Below are 23,698 nucleotides of genomic sequence, written 5' to 3' on the forward strand. Positions count from 1 at the left end.
TTCAAGTCATAAGCCACTTTATTCCAGTCCCTTGAAATCACAGACTGCCTTGATTTTAGACAGAACAGACCATTTCCAGAGGTCCCTCAACACAGTAATGACAATAAACAGCCCAGCAAAGAAGTGACATAAACTTTTAGGCATTCAACCTTCCGGGTGCTGCAGAGTCCCTTGGCCAAATTTAAGTGCATTGCATTGGACATACAAAGCCCTTCCTGGGAAGGAATAGAAGAGAAAAACAACCATCGAGAAAATACAGACAGGGTCAATGGCAGGCCAGGACGAAGACTATTTCTGTGTATCTCAGGCATGTCGGTGTTCGTCAGCCATGCATCTGGCTCTGTTTTCTCTCCTAAGCAGCTGGAGCCCCTCTCCCCTCCTCACTACAGCTCTCAGTTCTAGGGAACTGGATGAGTCTGGCTCAACAAGATGTCCTGACCGAAGGCAGAGCCCAGGCGGACTTGCCCAAATATTAACTGACTCCCCACCCTCTTTGAAGAACTGAAAGGGAAGAATTTGGTCTTCAGTCCAGAGCAGGAAGGGCTTTCCCCCCCAACCCCTGCGTGGGGGAAGGATGCACCTCCTGAACACGACCAGCAGAGGTGCTAGGTCCCTCACCCCCTCTGCCCTCTGCCTCTTAGGGTAATCCCCTGGCTTTCAGACCCAGATCTTACCACTCGGCCCAAGGAGGAATTTGGCAAGTCTCAGGGCTGACCGACTGGGAGGAGCTGACACTTAGAGGAAGATAAAGATTATTTTACCAAGTCTAGGCCTCCAAATTTCATTCTGCAAAGTTGGTTCATTTTGGCCAACCATACAAATTCAGATTTTTGCTACCAGGTAAAATGGACTCAAGTAACACAGAGGAATCTAGAGTTAGAATGGACTCAACATCATCTCCCTCATGGTTATTTCTGTCTTTCTGTGGGTCATGATCTTCAGGAAGTAGCTTCAGTGCAGACAGACCCACTAAGGACCTCTCGGCCTCCTCCTGGGGCAGGGTCTACCATGTACATCCTTGAGGGTTTGGACTTCCCCATGCCTACTGCTTGGGAAAATGTGACGGACTTACCTGTGATCAGCAATTTTTACTCTTAACTTTCCATTCCAATTAGTGTGCGTGAGATCGCCAGACCAAACAGCGACGCAAATTTGCACTGTCACCTCTCAAAATAGAAATCTGCATTCAAAGAACATGGTGATGGAAAATACTTTGGGATTCCCCACAGCAGGCCCTGGAAATCACAGACGCACTGGCCCGTGCCTTCTTCATGATGAGTCAGCCGGCTGCCCGACCTCTGATTGTTTGAAGGGCCACTGGGGGCATGAAAAGGTCAGTATTCCAGATACAGCTCCCTAATCATACATGTGGCTTAAACCACTGGGAAGTCCCAAGAATTTATGGTATATATATTTTTTTTCAGGTCTAAGGAATATTGATCTATTCAGAAGAGCACCACACTTCCAATCTAATACCACTGAGCTGCTGGGCTGAGTGAGCTAACCATCACCTCACATCTCTCACAAATATTAACCTTCTGGTGGCTCCCAAGGACGTGTCCCACTTAAACCTGCCCTAGTCTATTCTCCAGGCACAACCACTCTGGAAATGCATTCGAAATTAAGGTTGGGCCCTAGTCATGGTGACTTTGTACTTCTCTGGAATATATAAAATATACCTGTTGATTGGTGCATTTGTGCAAAGACAGATATGACTTTAAAACAAGACATAGACATTCATTATAGTTGGCTTACTTCACATTAAGCTACTAAAAACAGTCTTCTGTAATAAGATTGTATTAGTGCTCACTAAACATGCATTTCATTTAAACAAGGCAAAACACTTAATTTGGTCTGCAATACCCAATAGTTTATGTACAGCAGTCTTTTGTCTTAATCACAATAGGCAACAAGATGGGTCTGGTTTTGTTATATAAGTTACCATTTGTGTTTAATTTCCAAAGAAACTCATCTTAGCTCAGCTAGTGTAAACGCCGTGAGAAAACAGCTGAGCCATCATTTTCCTCTTCTCTACGAATTTACCTTGACACGTTCACAGCTTAGACACTACAACAGCCTGCTGGGGAAGAGGGTGGAGTGGATGCCTCCACGTCCCTTCTATAGCCTGGCCCCAGAGGGTTCCTTGTCCTTGCGGAACCCAGCACATGGCACCATCACCCCGAGGGCACGGGCGACTCCAGACCCGGGTGGGGAGTTTTGTTTTTCCAGCAAGCCCCTGGAAGCTTGCGATTGAATCACTGGACCGAATTGTTTTCCCTTCTCTTGCCTCCCCGAGTCTTCGGTTTCAGAACAGAGACATTGGAATCGGAAGAAAAATGACAATAATAACAGCGATGGAGAAATCATAGAACAACGAACACCACAAGGTCTGTGCAAGACAGCACTGTCCATGCTCGGCCACAAGCGGTTGGGGCTCCGGGCATTCCCACAACAAAGGAAGCTGAAGGCGTCACGGAGGAAGGTGCATCTGACCTCACGGGGGGCAGCATCACCATCAATATTGTTTGGCAAAAAAAAAAAAAAAAAAAAAAGACAAACTTGTTAAAAAGGAAGATCGAAAGGGAACACAAGCAGCTCTACGATCCGTAGGGCGCGGGGCTCAGAACTGGCCGGCACTGCTGGGGTCACACTGCAGGAGGCGCACTATGGACGGGTCGCTCTTGGCCCCTCGGATGAATTCCTCCAGGGACAGTTTTCCTAGAAAGCAAGAGGACAGGTGAGCTGGTGGCAGCTGCAGGGCCTTACGGTCGTCCCACTGCATCTTGGTGGTGGCGACCGCTCACCTTCTCCCCTGCGGTCGCACCCTCTGCCCTTCCCGCCTGAGACCCATGGGGCAGGGCGAGGCTCATCACCGCAAAGCTAGCACCTAGCATGGCACCCTGCTTCCTGGGAGCCCATCGCTGACCTGGTGGCAGGTGGCCCTGACAGGACCCCTGCCCTCATGGCTCTTCCAGCTCCAGGCTCCCAGGAGGGGGTGGGAGGTTCTCATTCAGTATTGGTGAACAGTTATCTGGCCTTTGTATTATTATTATTATTATTATTATTATTATTATCATTTTAGAGAGAGGGAGAGAGAGAATCCCAAGCAGGCTCAGCGCTGTCAGCACAGAGTCCCTGATGCTTAACGGACTGAGCTACCCAGGCGCCCCTGGCCTTTGCATTTTTAGGAGAATGAGCTGTGCTCTAGCAGCACCAAAGCCATTGCGAGGTTCCCACGGTTCCCAGAGCCTGCTGGCCTCCTTCGGGTACACTTAGGTCTGCTGCAAGAGTCCCTCTGCTTGCATGTGAGCAGAGGGGCCCTCGCAGACATCTGGGGGGAGGACCTTCTTTTGGACAACATGGGAGGAGGCCGCCCCTCCATCCAAAGTAAGGAGAATAAAGGGGTGTTCGCACGAGGCAGACGGATGCCCTGCCGGGTCCTTTGGGTCAAACAACAGGCTAGAGGAGGGACACTTGGCCTCCTGCGATCCCATTCCTATCTGTGTGTCCCTTTTCTTTCTGAGTAAGCTGGAATATATATTGAATTCCCCTCTGTCATACTGTTGTGGAGGGTGGGGGCGGCACAAAGCTTCTCCACCATTGCTGATGCTTCCAGAAGGGTCCCTCCTTGGGAAGAGCTGCCGGGCTTGCTCTTGATAGGAGCTCCCACAAGGGACCTGCTCCCCCTGCCCCCGAGGACAGCCCATGCCCACTGGGGCTTCCTGTTGCTGTGGGTCTTGTCCGAATGCCCTCAGGCTCTCACACTAGGCTCTACCCGCCCCCCCCCCCAACAAAATCCATCCTCAAGGATTGTCTCTTACTTCTCCACTCATTCCAGACCCAGACAGGAAGGATACTGCCCACGGAAGCCTTCACCACCCCGTACTCAGAGACGTCAACAAATATGTCTTCCCCTTCGTCACAACCCCCTCCCCCAGCACCTAGTTCTCATTTAACCAAATCTACTTTAGCTACGAGGAGGAGAAAGGTGGGCTTTTATGCATCTATTTATTTTTAATATAGAGCAGGCCGCCTCTAGGCTTTGTGTCCTGCCCCTGCTCTGGCAGTGGTTACAATGGTGATGACTTGTTAGGTTTGAAAGGCTGGGGTGAGGAAAGGCAGAGGGCAATGGCCACTTGAACACTTGAGGATCTCCAAAGGTAAGCCCTGGGAACCTTGGACCGGGAGCAGCGGGGAACACCCAACATTTCACCTCTATGTCTGGGTCTCTTGGATTGACTCCCCGTGTGCTTCTGAGTAGACTCCAGGGCTACGTTGCCTGTGTGTCCTGACTTTTCCAGTCTGAGGTCTGGGGCTCCACGCAAAGAGCCTCCACCAAGAAGAATCTAACAGTGGGGAGACTGTAGGTGAAGCCTCTGCTCCAGGCTCCCACCCCCTCCCCACTTTTGACCCTTAGGAAAGCACCGGGCTTTTAGCAGCGGGATGTGTTCCGCGAGTGCTGCCCTAGTCAGGACCCCGTGACGCCATTATAGCGAGCCTCTAACTCCCTGCCTATGAGCTGCACACACGGAAAGTTTTGTCCTCCAGCACCTGCACCTTCGCTCATCCTATAGCTCTCTTCCTGCCAGGGGGCTGGGCCCTAGAGCAGGACACAAACCCACCTGTGCTCCCCTGGAGCACCAGCAAAACGTGCAGTTGAAAATCAGCAAGTTCGTTAACTGTCAAACAATCCCATTTGTTTTGTCTTCACAAAACAATCTATCTGCCGTGAATTAAGGTGCGTAAGGGGAAATCGGATGTGATAGCACTTTTGTGCAGGAAGCAAACAGATTGGTCCGCACCCTGCAAAGCCAGATTCTCAGGCAGCTGGTGCCCCAGAGGCGCGTGGAATAGAAAGAGAGGCTCCCTGTACTACAAAGCCTCCTGTCATTCTGTCCACCAGCACCATTTGGGGGATACAAGAGCGTTCGCACGTCATGGACAAGATTTGCTGGGGATGCCCAGGGAATCAGGGGAGCTGGTAATAATAGCAAGTGTTAACCCTGCCTGACGCGTGGGTTTCTTATGTACCAGATTCAGCGCTCAGCGCTTTAAATTCAGGTGTCCCATCTAAATAGGGTGGCCAGATTTGGCAGATAAAATACAGGATGCCCAGTTAAACACTGAATTTCAAATAAACAAGAATTCTTCTCATGTAAGTATGTCCCATATATTTCACAGGGCATACTTCTGGAAAGAAAATCATTTGTTTACCCAAAATTCAGAGTTGATTAGGCCTCCTATAACTTATCTGGCAACCCAATATCTAAAACCCACTGTCCTTGAGTTTGAAATCCACTCTTCCTTTTCACTTTGGATTGTTCTGATTCCTCTTGTTGGGTCTGAGTTGTGGATGGCACCCTCAGGGTGGAAATTGTTGGCCACTTCCCTCCCCTCCTCCCCTTCCCCCACATCGGCTGGGGAAGACCAGACTCCAGGAAACCAACACCTTAGGGCATGCGCAGAAGAGCCCAACCACACCCCCTGGGCAGGCTGGGGTGAAAGGCCAGGGTCTGAGTGGAGTAGCACCAAGTTCCTCTCTGCTTTCTGATTAGCTGGCCTGCAGGGATCCAGCCTGCTGTGGTTTAGGCCTGTTCCCACCTCGGTCCTTCTCTGTCCTGTACTACCAGGGAGCATGCGGGACGAGCCAGTTTCACAAAGAGCTGAAAGCCACGTCTTTGCGGCCAATATCTTGCCCTCGGGTGGCATTGCCCTGCCTGGGTGGCCCCAGCCCCTCCAGCAGCCCCCACTGAGCAGAGCAAAGCAGCCTTGGCCTCCTACCATCTCTGTTGGTGTCCATCTGGCGGAAGATCTTTTCTGTCCTTTTCTCTGGGGTTGACTCGTCTTCAGGCATTTTCATTACGGAGGAAACCATCTTATAGATCGCCTGGGGACAGAAACAACATATAAGCCAGAAACATAACAGCCTTATTATTAAACCTCCCAAATGTAGGGGTGAATGGGACATCCTCCATTAGCCCAGGGAGCTAGTCCCATTCCTGCCGATCTGTTGTAGAAAACTGATGTGCAGTCACTACCGAGGGATGCCTGGCCAGCAGAACTTGCTTGCTCCAGCAGTGAGAACCTGGCAGGAAGACCCACTAGACCCCTGTGTCTCAGACTTTCTTGTGCATATGAATCCCCTGGGGATCTTGTGAAAATGCAGAATCTGATTGATCAGGGTGGGGTGGGGGTAATGGAGGCCTGGGATTCTGCACTTTTTTAAAAAATTTTTTTTAAATGTTTGTTTATTTTTGAGAGAGAGAGAGAGACAGAGTGTAAGCAGGGGAGGGGCAGAGAGAGAGGGTGACACAGAATCCTAAGCAGGATCCAGGCTCTGAGCTGTCAGCACAGAGCCTACCCAACACGGGGCTGGAACTCACAAAGGGCAAGACCATGGCCTGAGCCTAAGTCAACACTTAACTGGATGAACCACCCAGGTGCCCCTGGGATTCTGCATTTCCAACAGGCTCCCGTGTGATGCTGCTGTTGCTATCCTGAGAACACCACTTCTAAAAGCAAGGCTGTGGATAACAGTCCTCAGGTCAGAAAGACAGGTGGGTCTCTCCACCTTGGTCCCTCAAGCATAATAAACCCATGATGGCCTGCAAATGTCCGCGCATGTCTTCTCCCAGGCAGACATTACTAATCCATCCCAATCCTCTCCACTCCCCCTGCCCCCATATGTGGCAATCACCTCACATTCCTTTCCAGCAAGCTCCTGGGCATCCCCAAGATGGAGGCAAGCTGCCATCCAAGCTTTGTATTAAATAATTAAGCAGCTCAAGGTTTAAGATAAATTGGGTAAATCTGATGAGCAACAGAGGGTTTGACTGAGTTTCGTATGCAATACTGAAGCTGTCTCCCCCACCATAGTGGAGCCTGTGTGGTACTCCGTAAAGGCTTGGAATGTGGCAGTTGTCAAATGTAGATTTGATTTGGAAATAATGTAAAGTCACTGTTTTTATCCCCAGGCCATGACTTTGCTAATCAGATTCACTCTGGGGACTTTAGTCTGGGGAAGCAGTTTTAGAAAAAGTAGATTTTGCAGGAGGGTGGGCATAAAAAGAATCTGGAAAGTTCTGGAGCTTCAGATGCCATGGGATAGTTGGAGGGAGGGGAGACAGGAAGCCAGCTGAGAGAAAGTAGTTTTCCAATGAGAAGTGTGTGAGAGAAAACAAATTGATACTAAAGGCTCAACTTAACTTGCTTTACAGTCTTTTTTAGGATAAACTCTGCCTCATTCTGGAGGAAAAGGCGGCGAATGTTCTAATCCCAATCAATAAATTAGGAATGAAAAACTGACTCACCCAGGGTTCACCCTTGGGCAGATTCCACACCATAGGGATCCCTCTGGCCAGGTTCCCTGAGTCTGTCTGAAACCCCCCCAAAGCCCTTGCTCAACTCCAGGGTGGCCTCCACAGTGATTCTGCCTGGGAGAAAAGTCAAGCTCAGAGTTACAGCTCGGTCTCAGATCGTGGGTGTCACTGGGGTAAACTTGGCCATAGTCAGCTCCCTCAGGAAATGTTCACGGAAGTGTGCGGCGAAGGCAAGAGACAAACCACACTCTGTCTTCCTCCTGGACCCCTACTTGCTGTCCACTCTAGCCCGGGTCTACACCGCCATCTGTGCTGGGCCTAGAGTGCCAAATGCCAAGCCTCTGGGGACACCTGACTCCTGGAGGGAACTAGAAAAGCCCATAAAGATAGAGTTCTTTTTACAAACAGGAAGACAGGTGCTGAGAGTTCCTGGACCAGGTGAACATTTGGTAACGGCAGCAGAGAGCAAAAGTCCTGTCCAGAGCTCGACAACCTGCCCAACACCCACCTTGGTTTCCTGGACCAGCAGCAGCTCTGTTTATGCTCTTCCCTTATCTCAGTGCTCACCTGGCCCTCTCCCTCTCCCAAAAATCCTACTCATGTGTTAAGGGCAGGTTGAAATGTTACCCTCCTCCAGGAAGTCTTCCAGGGTCTTCCTTCTATGTGTAATTTCCCTTCCTCTGTGCTAGCAAATGGCTCCATTCAAAGCCTCTCTTGGATCATTCCATCCCATTTACTTGAACTGTAGTTACCAACCACATTCTCCTCTTAGACGGGATGGTGGCAGTCTGATCTGGCTATTCATTGAACCCCTGACAGTTCCTAACACAGGGCTTTGCACAGACTTGGGCTCATAAGTTTGAAGGATTCATTCAGGAATAACTGTCCCCAGCCCCCCATCGCCTCCTCTCAGGCTCTTCCTCTACTCTCAATGTTCTATTCTGCTTCTCGTTATAAAGTTCCCCTTTCTCCTCTTGTTATGCTTTTCTCAGCTTCCCCTTCTCTTTTCTTCCTCCCTTTCTTTATATAATTAAACATATTCATGTGAAACCCCTTAAAGATTCTGTTGGTGAGGGAGACTTTCCTCTGCCCTTCAAAAGCCCTCTAATTGGACTAAGACTCAAGCTGACAGGAGACAAACAGGAGGAAATCAAATTTAATATTGTGCACATGGGGAATCCACACAGATATCAAAGATTCCAAAGACAGTCGAAATGAGGCATGTGTGTCATCCTGAACTAAGGAGAAGGGGACAGGAGTCTGGGACTTCAAAGGGAAAAATTGTAATTCACAGGAAAATGAAAAGGAGTAAATGTTTGGTAAACAAATGTGTCCTGGGGACACTTGGAAACCATGGGACGTAGAGGACTTTGATCAAACAGGCCTTGCTAGGTTCCTCCCTGTCTACCACACCTTGTTCATACCATAACGTAGCTCTTTGTGGTGACAGCTCTCTTCCTGGAGCGGGTCCTCTACCTAAATTCTTTTTAGACAGTTGTGGGGGAGGCAAAGAGCTTTCCTTGAATCTGCTCAGTTTCAAATGCTCATTTAAAAAACTCAAAATAATCTTCATGCCTAAGTGGCCCATCTTGGGCACCCTGCCCTTGGCCCCCACAATTTTTCAGTCTATCAAAAGCTACGGGCTCTCCGCTCAGGAACCAGGCACACATGCTCGTGGATCTCCACTCACTGTTACAGACAGCTTCAGGGGCTCATGGATTCAGGAGCCCGTCCACGGACTCCAGGTGGGAAAACCCCTGATCTCAATTTACCCCCTCTCCTTTTCTCATTCATCCATTCACTCAGTCATTCCCCAACTATTTGTCAATCAGCTATCACATACCAGGCCTATCTACCCCATCCTTGCCCTCAAAGGTTTACTGTTAAATAAGGCAGACTGACATTATTTGAACAATCAAAGAAATGAGTGTAAAACATTTGTTGAGGGAAGTGCTACAAAGGAGGGTGCATGGTCTTATGAGATGTTGTAACGGGGGAACACTCCTTGCCGGGAGGATGAGGGCAGTCTTCCCCGAGGAGTGAGGAAAGCAAAAAGATGAAGGAAGTGGACAGCTTACAGAGAAAAGAGACAGAGGAAACAGGTGCATAGACACCCAGGTAGGAAGAATGGCAAGAAGGCTGAGGGAGTGTGGGGGATATGGTACAAGATGTGGCTCTGGAGCAGCTCAGGACAGACCACTGGGGCCCCGATCAGATGAGGGTATTTGTATTTCTCCAATAAGCAATCAAAAGAGAGAAGCGATATTAAATTTGATTCTATTTGCACCTACTCCCCAAATCCATCCCTACTCCCTTACTTGCAGGCAATGGTGTTCAGAGAATTTAAAAACTGTCATTAATAATTTACTCATCATTTATTGAGTGTCTACTACGTACTAGGTGGTGGCAGTCAACTATCAACACGACCGATATGGTCTTTCTTATTGTGTATCTCACCAGTCCTCTGGTAGAAGGCTAGGGAGACACCATATTGGTGACCCAAAGCACCATTTAGATGGGTGCAGTGATTCCAGTGATGTCTTACTGTTACAAAAGCCTTCACTTACACCACCTCTGGTTCCCATGATGGTGAGTAAACTCACTGGTCGGGAGCATTCCTTGGAACTCCCAGCCTCTAAGAGCTGGGGCTCATGAAATTCTTCTCCTTCCTGGAATTCTGATGGGAAGTCAACTGTGCAACAATCCAGAGATTATTCCCTTAATACTCTTGGTTGAACAAACGAAAGATCAAATGAACAGATGAATTTGTGTTAGAAAACAAGGTTCCCACACTCAACAGAAGGTCTTGAAGAGATTTAGCCTTTTGCTATTAGGCCAAAGGAGTGGGGTTGGAACAGAGAAATAAAGATGGGTTAATATAAAAACCAAAATCCAAATCAAAACAAAGCAATGAAGAAAGTCAGGATGCCCTTACCTCAGTATATTTGCAAACAGGACTTCTGGAATTGGGCAAGAGGCACAGTGTCTGAGCATATTGTAAAGTTGAGGAGGAAGTGAGGGCTCCTTCGAGAGGCTCACATTCCAGACAGCTCTTTCATGGCCCTAGATTAGAATTTTTTTTTTTTTAATGTGCATCAACTCACAGACAGGGGTTAGTGGATTGTTCACAAAACCAGGTCTCTGATGTGTGTGGCACCAGAGCAGTGAGCAAAGAGCTGAGGTGACAAGTCCCTGTGGTCCCAAGAGTGAGTAAGTAGATGGCGACCAGGCAAAACCACATTTGGGAAATCGTCTGTCCCCTTCCCACGGCATCAATAACCCAGAGCTGATTGCATTAGAACTTCAGAATCTAGGACTCCACAGCACAGGGAGAAAAGACACAATGCCAGACAGCAATCTGAAACAAATCATGTCTCTTATTAGCTCTACTACCCCCCCTCCCCAAATTTAATGGGATTAAACCATGAAGAGGCCAGGCTACTTTCCTGCTTATTTTTAGCAATGTCAATGAGAGGCCCAGCAGGGACATCCTGTTTTTAATTAAACTTGAAGAGCCTTATTCTCAAATCTGGGTAAACACAGAGCTATGGGTTGCCCAAGAGCCCAGCTCTGGCTCTGCCCCTATATAGGCTTGGGACAGTTTTCTGCCCTGCAGCCCCGGGGTCTCACCAGCTTCCTTGTGCCCTATATTTTTCTTCCTTTTTTCCTCTGAATGAACCACTTCTTGGAATTCTGGAAAATTAGGAGTCACGTCTGCACTGATAAAAGTTGTAGGATTAACGGAGGGCAGGCACAGTGCCAAGAGTCAAACTTGACCTTCTCTCTCTAAAGGAAACCAGACCGTCTTTTTTCACCAGATGGAGGGTCTTCTAACAGGACATCCAAGGCCGCGTGACAACTGACCAAGGGCAAAAGAAGTTAAACGGTACAGGGTGGGGGGTTGCTTTGAGATTCTAGATAAAGAACAGCACCCCACTTAGAAGAATATTGCACATCAGGAAATGAGGGTGGAGAGAGGCCGTGAGGATCTTTCTTAGAAACACTTTTGAAATAGGATCGAAGTCTGTGTGTCTGGAATGGTGTCAGTGGTTTCTTGTTCAGAGTGAGAAGAACACCTGAAGTCAGTAACTTCCCTAATGTTCTATGCAGGTGCTGTAGGTACCTTCACAGGGAGAGGGTGAAGGGAGAAGACCCTGTCCCTTTTCAACCAAAGCCGCTCCATTCCTATTTTAGGTTCCATGTAAGATTTTACTTGAAAAAAGCAAACTCATTGCCCTCAAAATCCTGTGTGTGTGTGTGTGTGTGTGTGTGTGTGTGTGCGCACGCGCGCATGTGAATAGCCCTGCCATCCACCCTGTGGTGCAAAGACATCTTTGGCACCTCTCTGCCATCTATCTCCATTTCTAGGACCCAGTGAATCTGTCTCCTTAGTATTTTCTTAAATCTATCATTCCTCCTGTCACTGTCCTCTTTTAAGTCAGCAGTGATACCCATCATTCTTAGATATGGGCAATTAATATTTGTTTTCAATCTTACATTAAGTGCAATGCAAAAGCAGCTTCAAAGAGCCCCATCCGAAGAGGCCTTTTATTGTCCCTAACAGACATTCCAGAGCTGTTGTATTCTAGGCCTCCATGTTTGGGGGGTTGGGGGGCAATGATGAGTTTGATTCGGGAATACTGACCTTCAAGTGCCAGTGCAACATCTCGGTGGAGATGTTTACTAAGATTTAGACGTAACAAAGTTGGAGATCTGGAAGTAATCAGTTGTTTCCTGCATAAATTGGGGCTAATAAGGTTGGCATGAAGATTCAATGAGATCATGCACGTGCACTGAGTTGAACAGTATCTTGCAAAACTTCACGTCTACCCAGAGCCTGGTAAGGTGACCTTATTTGAAAATAGGGTCTTTGACAATGTAATCAGGTAAAATAAGATCATGCTGGATTCGGACGGGCCCTAATCGATCCAGCAATTCAAAGGAAGGAAAGTTGGACACGGACACACAGGAAGAATGTCATGTGATGATGGAGGCAGAAGCCGGAGTGATGCAGCTGTGAGCCAAGAAATGCCAAGTGTTACCAGTCACCACCGATGCTAAGAGGCGTGAAACAGATTACCCTCCCCGCCGGAGTTCCCAGAAGGAACCAACCTTGTCCCTACCTTGATTTTGGACTCTGGCCCCCAGAACCCTGAGAGAATACATTCCTGTGGTTCTACGCTTCCCAGTTTATGACAGTTTGTTATGGCAACCCTAGGAAACTACCACAGCGTGGAAAGCACTCATCATTATACTCAACCCACCGCAAACACTGATGAGAGGACACTTCTTGGAGGGAATGACAGGAAATAAGGGCTGTAGCTGGAACTCTGAGAGTATCCATGTTCAGGGAGCCGAAGAACGAAGAGCAGTCCACAAAGGACATTGGAAGGGAAGAGCCAGAGAGGGCTGCCTCGCTCATATTGCCAGATGGCATACTGGATGCTAAGAGTTAAACTCTTGTCATAAGATTAATCCCCTAATAAGAAAGGGATAAACCAAACACAACTGGTAAGCGCGAAGATTAGTCCTGAGAGGAAGCCACTAGCCGAAGCAGTTGCTTTAGAACTTCCTCCAGGAAAGAAATCGAAGGTGCACGCCAGGGTCATATCCGTGGTCCACATTCATAATTGAGAATTAGGTGAGGGTGTGGACCTGAATTCCCAGGTACCATATCAAAATAGATTAGAAGCTCTTGTCTCGCCCCTCACTCTTTTCCCCCCAGAATCAAAAGAGCACAGTGTTTTAGGTCTCCAGGAATATATTAAAATTGACCTAGTGTCTATGACACCAATTTAGAAAGATGATCGGGAGGAAAAATGCAAGGTGCCACTCAGGAAGTGGCTCTTAAAGAACGTAAAGAAGGTTTCCTGGTCCTGACCTTGGTCCTCTGTGGCACAAATACTCACAAGCTGGTTGTGTGAAAGGTCACAGTTGGTGATCTTGCAACCAGCTGGGACTAATCTGTGCGTTTGTGTGGTGCTCCTGGAGGGCAAACCTGTGCCCGGTCCCCCTGCTTGGGAGTCTCTCTCTCTCCCCCTCCCCCGCTCATGCTCGAGCTCTCTCTCTCAAAATAAACATTTAAAAAGAAAAAAATTCCAATACTGCTAAAAGAAACAGAAATGTATCTTCTGTGATGAGCTGCCAACATACCCCCAACCTCCTTCCTTCAGGTCTCATTCATTCAAAAAGGTATAAAAAGGTAGACTAAGGGTGTCCTGAAGTTCATTTGCCTTCATCAAAAATGCCAATTAACCCTGAATCATAACTAGGAGGAAGGGTTTGATTCCAAGACAGCATTCTCTCCCTGGGAGTGCTGTGGTCCCACTGATGGATCCTCAAATTCAGTGCTCTCTTACCCCCAACATCCCAGGGAAGGTCCAGGCATTCATGGCCAAATCAGCAATGCCACTCTTTGGCTCACTCGGCCCCTTCCTCGGCCCCTGTGCTGTGAAGGGTGTAGGTGTGCAGACCTATCTCCACCTGGGCTGATGCACAGACAGGAAGCCTTCTCCCCGCTCTTGTGGCAGAGGGCTGACCCTAGCTCCCACCCAGAGGAGAGGCTCTGCTGTAAAATGGGGAAAAGTCAGAGCTGTGGTCTGGCTCATGACTCCCGAGAGGCAGTTTTGATGCAACAAAACACTGGGCCTAAATCATGTTCCTAAATTTGTCACTTAAAAAAAAAATAAGCATGTGAATGTAAAAATGTTCAAGACTCTAAAAATAAATCTGTGTATGTTTTTGCTTGTTCATCCAGATGTTGATATAGCACAAAATTATTTTTTTAAAAAAGGAAAATATCTGCATTTTAGTATATGTGGCAGAGTGAATAATGGTCCCCCACAAGATGTGCCTGTCATAATCCCTAGAACATGTGAATATGTTACCTGATACAGTAAAAGGGACTTTGCAGATGTGATTAAGTTAAGGACCTTGAGATGGGGGACCAGTCCTATCTGGCTGGTCTCAGTGTAGGTGCAATGGTCTTTATGAGTAGAAGAGAGAAGAGAGTGAGATGCCCACGAAAACGCTCGTGTGAGAAGGACTCAATCAATCTACTATTGCTAACTTTGAGCGTGGATGAAGGAGGCCACAAGCCAAGAAATGCTTCCCCCATAGGTTGCATCCCATGGACGCCTTGATTTTGGTCCAGTAAAACTAATTTCAGACCTCTGACCTGGAGAACTGTAAGATAACGACCCCGTTGTTTTAAGCAACTAAGTTTATGGCAATTTGTTACAGCACCAAGAGGAAACTGCCACAATGCAGTCAGTGTGACTGAGACCAAAGCTTGTCACCGTAAGCCATTCTGTGGACTCTGACGCCTAACTGAGAAGCAACATCAGGGAAGAAAAACACTAGAAAATGTAGGCAATACTACACTCCATTCATTGTCAAGCCTAATTATAAACTTGTTTGGACCCCAGTCTACACCCCGCCCGGTTTTAGTGTCTGTAGGTGAACAACATAAATTTGCATTTTATTAAATTGCTTTGCATTGCTGAGTCTTGGAGGAGCAGAAGTTCCGTCAAGACTTTATATATAGATGCTTGTCATCAAGCTGTAGGTTTTACTCACTTTAAGAAATAGGACCTTAATTTGTGAATGCTTCTGCTGGCCTCCGGCCTGCTCTCATCTCCTCATTCTCTACCATATATTTGCCCGCATGCAAAGCAGAAACCCAATGGGACAGTGACTCTCTGAAGTACAAGCACCCCTGCAAAGGTACTTCCTCAATGGTGCAGACCAGCTGGAACCAAAAAAAGAGAAAGAGAGAGAGAGAGAATCTGTACACAACTTCTTGGGACAGGGACAGGGTCTGGAGTGTGGGCTTCCAGAATGGGGTGAAAAAAGAAGAAAAATAGAAAGGGAAGTTTGGCAACATCCTACACATTCCAGTTCATCCACTGGAAACTTGGGATTAGCATTAGAATGAGACAGAATACATGAATCGTCAGTTTGCAAAGTAGCAGAATAGAATAACATAGCCCTTAATAGGAAAATGATTCTAAGTGTAATTTAATCTCATTGGCAATTTGGAAGTCGCCTCAAGGTGCCACAGTACTTCCTCCCCACGGTGGGGGGTGAGTCGTGAATGTCAATCCTCAGGGTGCTGTAGGAAACTCCATTTGCAGGCTCCGGAAAAACCCAAGTGCTTACCAGCACCTTCTGCACATTCTCTGCAATGTTCTCACCCTCCCTTGCAAACCAGAATTCCTCAGCCCAGGGAGAGTGTATTCCTCCCCTACTATTTATTCCCAGCTACTTAGCAGTGCTTCAGGGCAGGTGTGAAACAAAATGGGTGCCGGGTTTGATTTTCAGAAGCCCGTGGTGTCCAGAGGGTTCTCCTTGACTGGGGGTCAACATATTCATTAATACTGGTCACCACATCATTGACCAGGAGAACTGTGCAAAAAATGTTAAACAGGAGCTAACACAGTGGCTAACAGGATTTTTATTTCTTAGATCCCAATCAGGAAGTAGTTCTCTTCAAAAGGAGAATGTACTCGCCCCTTTTTCTGCAGTGAGGCAAAGGACATGGTGGGAAGTCGGGGGGGGGGGGGGGGGGGGGGGGGAACAGAGCACAGCACGATGCCCAGATAAAAAAGGAGAGAGAAAATAAAGCTAATGAAAATGAGTCCCATTTGAAATTTAAATTTTTGTTTAATTAGCAAAGATTGGGAAAAATCAGAAAAGTGCAATGACCTGGGACGCCCTTCAGTCACTCAGGGAGCATGTTTGGAAAAACAATTTGGCACAGCGTCAAGTGTCTCAGAAATCAATGCTCCTTCCCTTCGGCTCAGTGATTGCAATTCTGGGAATCCACTCGAAGGGAATAGTCCCAAATATAGAAAAAGCTTCATGCACAAGAATTATCTGTTATTTTATATTTAAATGTTACAGTATCATATATAATAATAAAACGTGGAAACAACCTAAATATCCAACAGTAGGGGAAGAGTAAGTAAACTATATCGTATGACTATTATGCAGCTATTAATGTATCATTATTGGGGCACCTGGGTGGCTCGGTTGGTTGAGCATCAGACTTTGGCTTAGGTCACGATCTCATGGTTCGTGAGTTCGAGCCCCGCGTCAGGCTCTGTGCGGACAGCTCAGAGCCTGGAGCCTACTTCGGATTCTGTGTCTCTCTGCCCTCCCCCAGTCGCGCTCTATCTCTCTCAAAAATAAAAGAAACATTAAGAATAAAATATCATTATTAAAACTTTTTATAACATGAGGAGCGCCTGGGTGGCTCAGTCGGTTGAGTGTCTGACTTCGGCTCAGGTCAGAGCTTGGAGCCTGGAGGCTGCTTCAGATTCTGTGTCTCCCCTCTCTCTGCCCCTCCCCCCACTCATCCTCTCTCTCTCTCAAAACTAAACAAACATTAAAAAAAAATTTTTTTTAAGTTTTTATAACATGACAAATGCCTGTATTACTATGTTGAGTGAAAATGGCAAGATGCAAAATTTCATATGCATTATGAAGTCAGTTAGATATTTTTGAATGCATGGAAATAAGAACAGAAAATATTATTTTCTACTATTAGAAAATTATTAGCAGTGATTCTCTTTGTGGGAGGAGTGGGATTATGGAAAATTCTTCCCTTTTGTTTTTATATTTTCCTATACTCATATTTTTACAGTTGAAATTATATTTTCATGCATTTATCCTTGGGGGAGGGGAGAAACCCTTTATTCTTGCTTAAGATCCCGTCTCTGAGGGATTAATTTAACACACCGTATTCAGATAGTGGCTGCTCTGGGTGAAGGAAGAGGCACAGAAAGACCTAGTTGGCAGATCTTGGAGAGTTGACTAGTACAAAGGTCAGTGGGATTCCTGCTCAGCACCCGGCTCTGTGTGGACAGAGCACCTGTCCTCTCTCACTGCCCATGCAGGTCCAGGCCCCCTGGCCCAGGAGCAGACCCCAGGCCTCAGCTACAGTAGCTCAGTAACAAGTCAGTCGCGTGGGTCTCTTTTGGCTCTGCCCTTAGTTTCTGTAACCGGGTCTCCGGGGTTCCTTGAAAGCAAGTGCCCCTCTGCCTCCATCCTCAACCCCACCAGCACCTTTCCGGCTCCTTGTGTTATATGCCCCCTCCCTTCCAGAGCCCCACCTGTTCCCCCAGGGGCTGCAGATCTATCCCTGAACCCGGACGTCCTGGAATGAGTGCTGGCTTCTGAGACGAGCCCTCCAGGAAGCCAAATGCCCACTCTCTTGGACCGCTGTCTGCTTCCAGATGCTTCCCTCTTGGGCCCGTTTGCCTGCCAAGATGGTGAGTGACGGCCAGCCCTCCCCAGTGCTGCCCACCCACCTAGTCCTGCTTATTGCCTGCAGCTGTCCTGATCCTCCCCTGAGCTATGTCCCAATCTCCTTAAGCTCCTCTCTGGGTCCCACTCTGCTGATCAAACTGTTAGTTACCATGACCATAGCTCCTTATGCCCCTTCCCAATCTTCCCTTGGGGTCTGACAGGGAAAATGTGGCAGACACCAGGCCCACTCTCCTGTTCCACTCAGTATTTACTCTGGGTGAGTGATTTGGAGGACTTGACTCTACGATGTTTGTATCTCTGATGAGACAGAACCTGGTCTAGAGATCCCGGCTTTCATTCAACAGTCTTAAGAAAGTTGGGGGCACCTGGGTGGCTCAGTCGGTTAAGCATCAGACTCTTGATTTTGGCTCAGGTCGTGATCTCAGGGTTTGTGAGTTCGAGGCCCACTGACAGCACGCAGCCTGCCTGGGATCCTCTCTCTCTGCAATCTCTGCCCCTCCACCACTCATGCTCTCTCTCTCTCTCTTTCTCTCTCTCTCTCAAAATAAATAAACTTAAAAAAAAAGAGTCTATGAAAGTTGTAAATTAATGATGGTGGTGATGATGAGCTTTTCTATATGGCTGGCGCTGTGCTAAGCACTGAACATGGACAGTCACATCTAATCTTAAAGTAACCCCACAACATGGGTGGGAACCACTGGCAGTTCTATTTCACAGATAAGCACACTGAGGCTCACTTATTGGTCAGAGTTACAGAGGTAGTGACTGAAAGAGGCAGGGTTTGAAACCCGGGCCAGAAATTGATCATTAGACACCACTCCAGGGGATAAAACCCCAAAGGTTCGAGGGGTGCCTGGGTGACTCAGTTAAGGGTCCAGCGTCAGCTCAGGTCATGATCTTGCAGTTTGTGAATTCAAGCCCTGCACCAGACTGCTTTAGATCCTAGAGAGAGATCCCTTTCTCTTTCCTCCCCTGCTCACATGTGCTCTCTCTCTTAAAAATAAATAAACATAAAAAAAAAAAACCCCAAAGGTGAGAGGTCCAGGCAGGTCACTGGGATGGGTGGATGGAGGGGCCGCAGGGAGAATGATCACCTGAGGAGTGTATGTCCATTTGTAGGGTGGGGGTCACCACAAAGCACCAGGGGAGTAAGGCCAGGCAAGATTGGGGGCCCAGGGTTGCCAGATCTGAGTTTTCAAGAGACGCCAACCAGTGTGCATTTTTGTGTGCAATCTCCCTGTTCTAAAATATGGGTTCGACATTTTCAGAAACACTGGGTTGGCCACATCAAAGCCTAGATGGGCACCGGCCCCCACCCCACACAGTGCTACACTGTGCACCTCCCAGTCCTTACCTGTGACTCCTGCTCTTCTCTTTGTAAAGGGTGAGGGCTACGTACCTGCACAATCTCTAGCATTTCTGCCTTGCTGATGTAGCCATTTCCGTCCAGGTCATACATGCTGAAGGCCCATTTCAGCTTCTGTTCCAGCTTCCCCCTCGAGGTCACACTCAGGGCTATGATGAATTCTCTAAAGTCTATCGTCCCATCTCCATTGGCATCAAAGGTGCGGAAGACATGCTCTGCAAATTTGGAAGCATCCCCATAAGGGAAAAAGTTCCCGTAAATTTTCTTAAACTCTTCCATTGACAAGTGTCCACTGGGGCAGTCTCTCAAGAAGCCTTTATACCATTCCTGGATCTCGTGCTCTGTAAAGTCTGTGCTTTCCAGCAAATCCTGCATGACCTCTGGGCGAAGCTTGCTGTTCTGTTTCCCCATCCTGGCAGCGAGAATTCAGCTGCAGATAGAGAAGAATATAAATCATTTTTAGACCTGTTCTTTAGAGGCACGCTTTGTAATTTGTGATTGTTCCTTTGGAAAAAAAGAAACAAACTCCTTTAGTCCAATAACATTGTCTAGGATTTCCAACTCAGCCAAACAAAATGGTAGAAAGACAGACAGAAAATGCAGAGCAGAAATACCACTGCCCAGAAAACTGTTCATGTCTTTCGTACAGAGTCACTCTTGGAAACTGTAGATACATAATGAAAGAAAGAGGGAGAAAAGGAGGTGGGGGAGAAGAGAGAGACAGAGAAATTGGCTACTTATTTCCACCTTTTCTATTTGCAAGAGGTCTACTCTGCCATTAAGAAGTCTGAGGCTCTAACACACCCAATCAAAGTATTAGTAGGGAGAATTTAAGAAGAACTTGGAGAGGGAGAGAGGGAGGGAGGGAGAGAGAGAGAGAGAGAGAGAGAGAGAGAGAGAGAGAGAGACAGACAGACAAAAGAGGTAATTTACCATGTTTTACTGCTAGAATATTTCCAAGGCAAGTGCTGCTTAGACACCTTCTGAATACTATAAACACAGATATGAGTAAGGAAAATAGAAACCTTCTAACACCATTAAATGCTACAAAACTAGGTCAGTTATTTAAATTCACAAGGTCAAGACACTGTCAACATTAGGTTCAGTTGGTAAAGATGAGGCTTGTTTATGTGTATGCTTCTGGAAGAGGCCAAACTTTCCTTTTTAAATACAAAGAACTTCATATTCTCCTATTATAGCAGTAGCTCACATCCACAGCAAAATAGTAAAATAAAAAAGCAATGCTGAAAGGAAAAAGGTAGCATCATTTCAGGTCTTAACGCTTCGAGATAGCCCTGCCAGCATTTTGGTGTGCGTCCTTCTAGATTTCCTATATGCAAGTTTATCTAAATGTACTATTGACATATACTTTAATACATCTACTTTTCAAAAAACAAGGATATATTGTGTTACCTATTTTTAAACTGAACATAGTGTGGGGGACAAAGACAACTTTTATTAGATGGGAAACAAGCCTATAATTATCATCTTCCTATTCACAGAGCCATTCAGCATTGATTGGGCACCGTGTACTGGGCATGTGTCTGGTGCTGTGAAGGCAAAGAAGACTGAGGTGTGGCCCCTCTTTCTTAAGGGGCCCCCTGCTGCCTAAGTTCAAAAGCAGGGGTGGCAGTGAGGGGACAGTGTATTCGAGACCCATTCCCAGTTACGAGGGGAATGGATATGGTGCAATGACAGGACATAGAAAGGATCCCTGAGCCAAAAGGGGGCATCGGTGCCATCGGGAATGTCTTCTTGGGGAAGGTGATATCTGAGCTTAGTTCCCAACTGCAAAGTCTTAATAATTTGAGCAGTTACATTTTGCATTTTTCCTATATTGGGAAAAAAAAAATCCCAAAAGTAAAGCTTGGAAAATTATGGAATACATGAAACACAACACATACCCATTTTAATCATGATTCCTAATTTTCTCTGAGATTTTCTTGTGTGGTGTTTATTTGTTAATGTCTGTCTCCCTCCCTCTGTAAGGTCAGCCCCTTGAGACAGAGTCTCTACTGAGGTCACTTTGTCTCTCCAGGGCCCCCACAAATAACACTTGGTGAGATAACGAACAAAGGAGCGACCGGCAGACAGATAAATAATTACAACAGGGAGGTGCGTAGTAATCTTCCCAGAAAAGGAGTCTTTCTGTTACAGTGGGGAGGCCCTGGCTGTCAGAATGCTATTTGAGTCACTCAAAATATCTGGTTAAGGCTTGGTTTTGGAATGTCTTTCTTTCCCCCCATTTTATTGAAATATAATTGACATATACATTGTATATATTTAAGAGGTACAACGTTAATGACCCACTACTACACCGATCATCATGGTAACTTTGGTTAACATCCATCACCCACATAGGAATGATTTTCTTTTTTTAAAGTTTTTCTTAAGTACGTTTATTTGTTTGTTTATTTAGAGAGAACGTGTGTGGGGAAGGGTCAGAGAGAGGGAGAGAGACCCAAGCTGATAGTGCGGGGCCTGACACAGGGCTCGAACCCACCGACTGTGAGATCGTGACTTGAGCTGAAATCAAGAGTCAGATGCTTAACTGACTGAGAGCTACCCAGGCACCCCCAAGTTTTTTTCTTCTGATGACAGCTTCTAAGTTCTAACTCTCTTAGCCACTTTCAAATATGCAATACAGTATTGTTAGCTATTGTCACCAGGCTGTGCATTATAGCTGTAGGATTTATTTAATAACTAGAAGTTTGTACCTTTAGCACCCCCTAACCCAGGTGCCCCTCCCCCACTGTCTGGGATCTCTTACACTGAATTGCCTGTATACCTGTCTTTTGCCCCCACTAAAAATAAATTCTAGAGGGCAGTGTTTGCACCTAGCAGGGCTCAAACTTCTTGTTTATATCCATAGTCCAAGAACAACACCAAGCAATCTTAGTAATTGACGAGTTGACTGATTTTGTTTCCCGAGTTCTGCACTGGAGGCAGGACTGGCCTCACTCTCGCTCTTAGGCAGGGACCCTCGGAAGGGTAGTGAGAACAGGGCACCCGTCCTGTTAACAGGACCAACAGGTGCAGGAAGGTCCCCTTTTACGTGGAATCTGGCAAACCCGATTTTATGCAAGAGCAAAATCAAACTACAGCTCCAAACAAAGTACAGTTTACAAACTGAAACTTTCAGTAGCTCTCATTTCCCTCGTGTATCTCCTTTTTCTGGAGGGAGAAAAACAAAGCCAGGCTGGTTCCTATTAGAATTTTAAAACTATCATTTAGTTGCTCAGTTGGCAATTTGCCTGAGGCAAGAACTCAGAAACATGAGGTAATGCATAATACATGGGTTTACAGAGCTCCGAAACATTTTTATGAAATTTATAAGTAATTTCACGTTTTCCTCTTTGGAGGGGGGTTCTTTAGAGTACAGCTCTTTGGTGTGGTGTTGAATCAAATCACCATCACTATTCTCTGGTTCTGTGCAAATCACCATGTGCCCAGCCCTAGGAAAAAAAATACCATTTTGATATTTAAATCAACTTTCTTAAAGAATGATTGATTTTTTTGGAGATACAAAACACTGCTTCTTCACAACTAAAGTTCCTTCCCCAACATTTAAAAAGTACTTCTCACTTATTAGATGTTTTTGCACTAGAGACAAATTGCCTCAACATTTTGGCTAAGTCTCCCATTGAGACTGATCTGTGTGCAGCTATTTTCCAGTAAACAGTAATTAAGCCACATTTACAAATTCATTAGCACAGGAAGGCCATCACACAAACAAGGCAGAAGAGCATGGAATAAGTTATTTGGGAAGCTGTGCTTGCAATTTAGTCCAGAATTTGTTTCAGTAGATAACTACAAACACTTTACCAAGTATGATGGCTGAACTTGAGAAAACCATCTGGACTTGGTTAGACTGTACAACGAAAATCTCAGGGGACATACGATAGAGTCTCTTTCCCGGGGGGAGGAGGGGAAGAGAGAGGAATGCCTGAAAATACCTTTTTCTTTTGGAAGACAGGAATTTCTGCCTGTTTGAGTTGAAGAGGAGATAAAAATACCATCACAGGGAAATGCTGCATTAATTAGCAGTCCCGGAAAAAATTGTCTGGAGACAAAAGTTGCACGGCAGGTCAAATCCTTTTCATTACTCCGTTTGGTTATTAAAACATTAACTCTGTGCTGGTAGAACACAGTGGGGAAAAACTCAGGCCCTGGAATAAAAATGCTTGGGTTGAAAGCCTGGCTGAACTGTTGACTAGCTCTTGGGTAATTTGCTTAACTTTCTGGGGTGCCTCAGTTTTCTCGTCTGTAAAATGAGTTCAGTAGTAGGAGTTCGTATCTCATTGATTTGATGTGAGAGTTGAGTGAGGCAGGCGTATGTGTAAAGCACTGAGTCGGGGCCAGACGCTGTGGTAAATGAAAACCACGTCTTGTCCTTGATGGCCCTTCATCCATTATTGTGTTGAAACTTTGAAGCAACACTGAGTGAACAGCTTCCTCCATTTTATAAGCAAAAAATGAAAACTCAGGGAGGCCGAGTGACTTACCCCACGTCACACAGCTTGTGAGTCAGACAGCCAAGTGGTAACTTCAGCCTCGCACTTGGCTGTCCACTGGTTTTACCACTACGTTCTACTAACTCTACTAACTCTGTGGACAGAGCACAGAGAGAAATTAAGACAACGATGCCATAAAAAATCAGAAAGAAGTAGTTAAGAGAGAGGACACAACCTCCTGTTAGCACTCATCCATTTCACAAATAGGGGCTAACTGTCTCCTAGGA

The 23,698-nt window shown here is 46.6% G+C and overlaps 1 protein-coding gene across 7 annotated transcripts in view; it reads right to left on the reverse strand.

The window, feature by feature from the left end:
* The window catches only part of NCALD (neurocalcin delta), a 392,189-nt gene continuing 368,491 nt past the window's right edge, over window positions 1-23,698 (reverse strand). For all 7 annotated transcript variants that reach the window (XM_042973308.1, XM_042973312.1, XM_042973310.1 and 4 more), the window contains 3 exons: window positions 18,991-19,387; window positions 5,782-5,887; window positions 1-2,718 (listed from right to left, as the gene is read on the reverse strand). In XM_042973308.1, coding sequence (XP_042829242.1) covers window positions 2,621-2,718; window positions 5,782-5,887; window positions 18,991-19,368 — 582 coding nt within the window. In that variant the 5' untranslated portion in view covers window positions 19,369-19,387 and the 3' untranslated portion in view covers window positions 1-2,620. The remainder of the gene's footprint in view (window positions 2,719-5,781; window positions 5,888-18,990; window positions 19,388-23,698) is intronic.

This window comes from Panthera tigris, chromosome F2 (assembly GCF_018350195.1).
Source record: "Panthera tigris isolate Pti1 chromosome F2, P.tigris_Pti1_mat1.1, whole genome shotgun sequence".
NCBI classification, from domain to species: domain Eukaryota; kingdom Metazoa; phylum Chordata; class Mammalia; order Carnivora; family Felidae; genus Panthera; species Panthera tigris.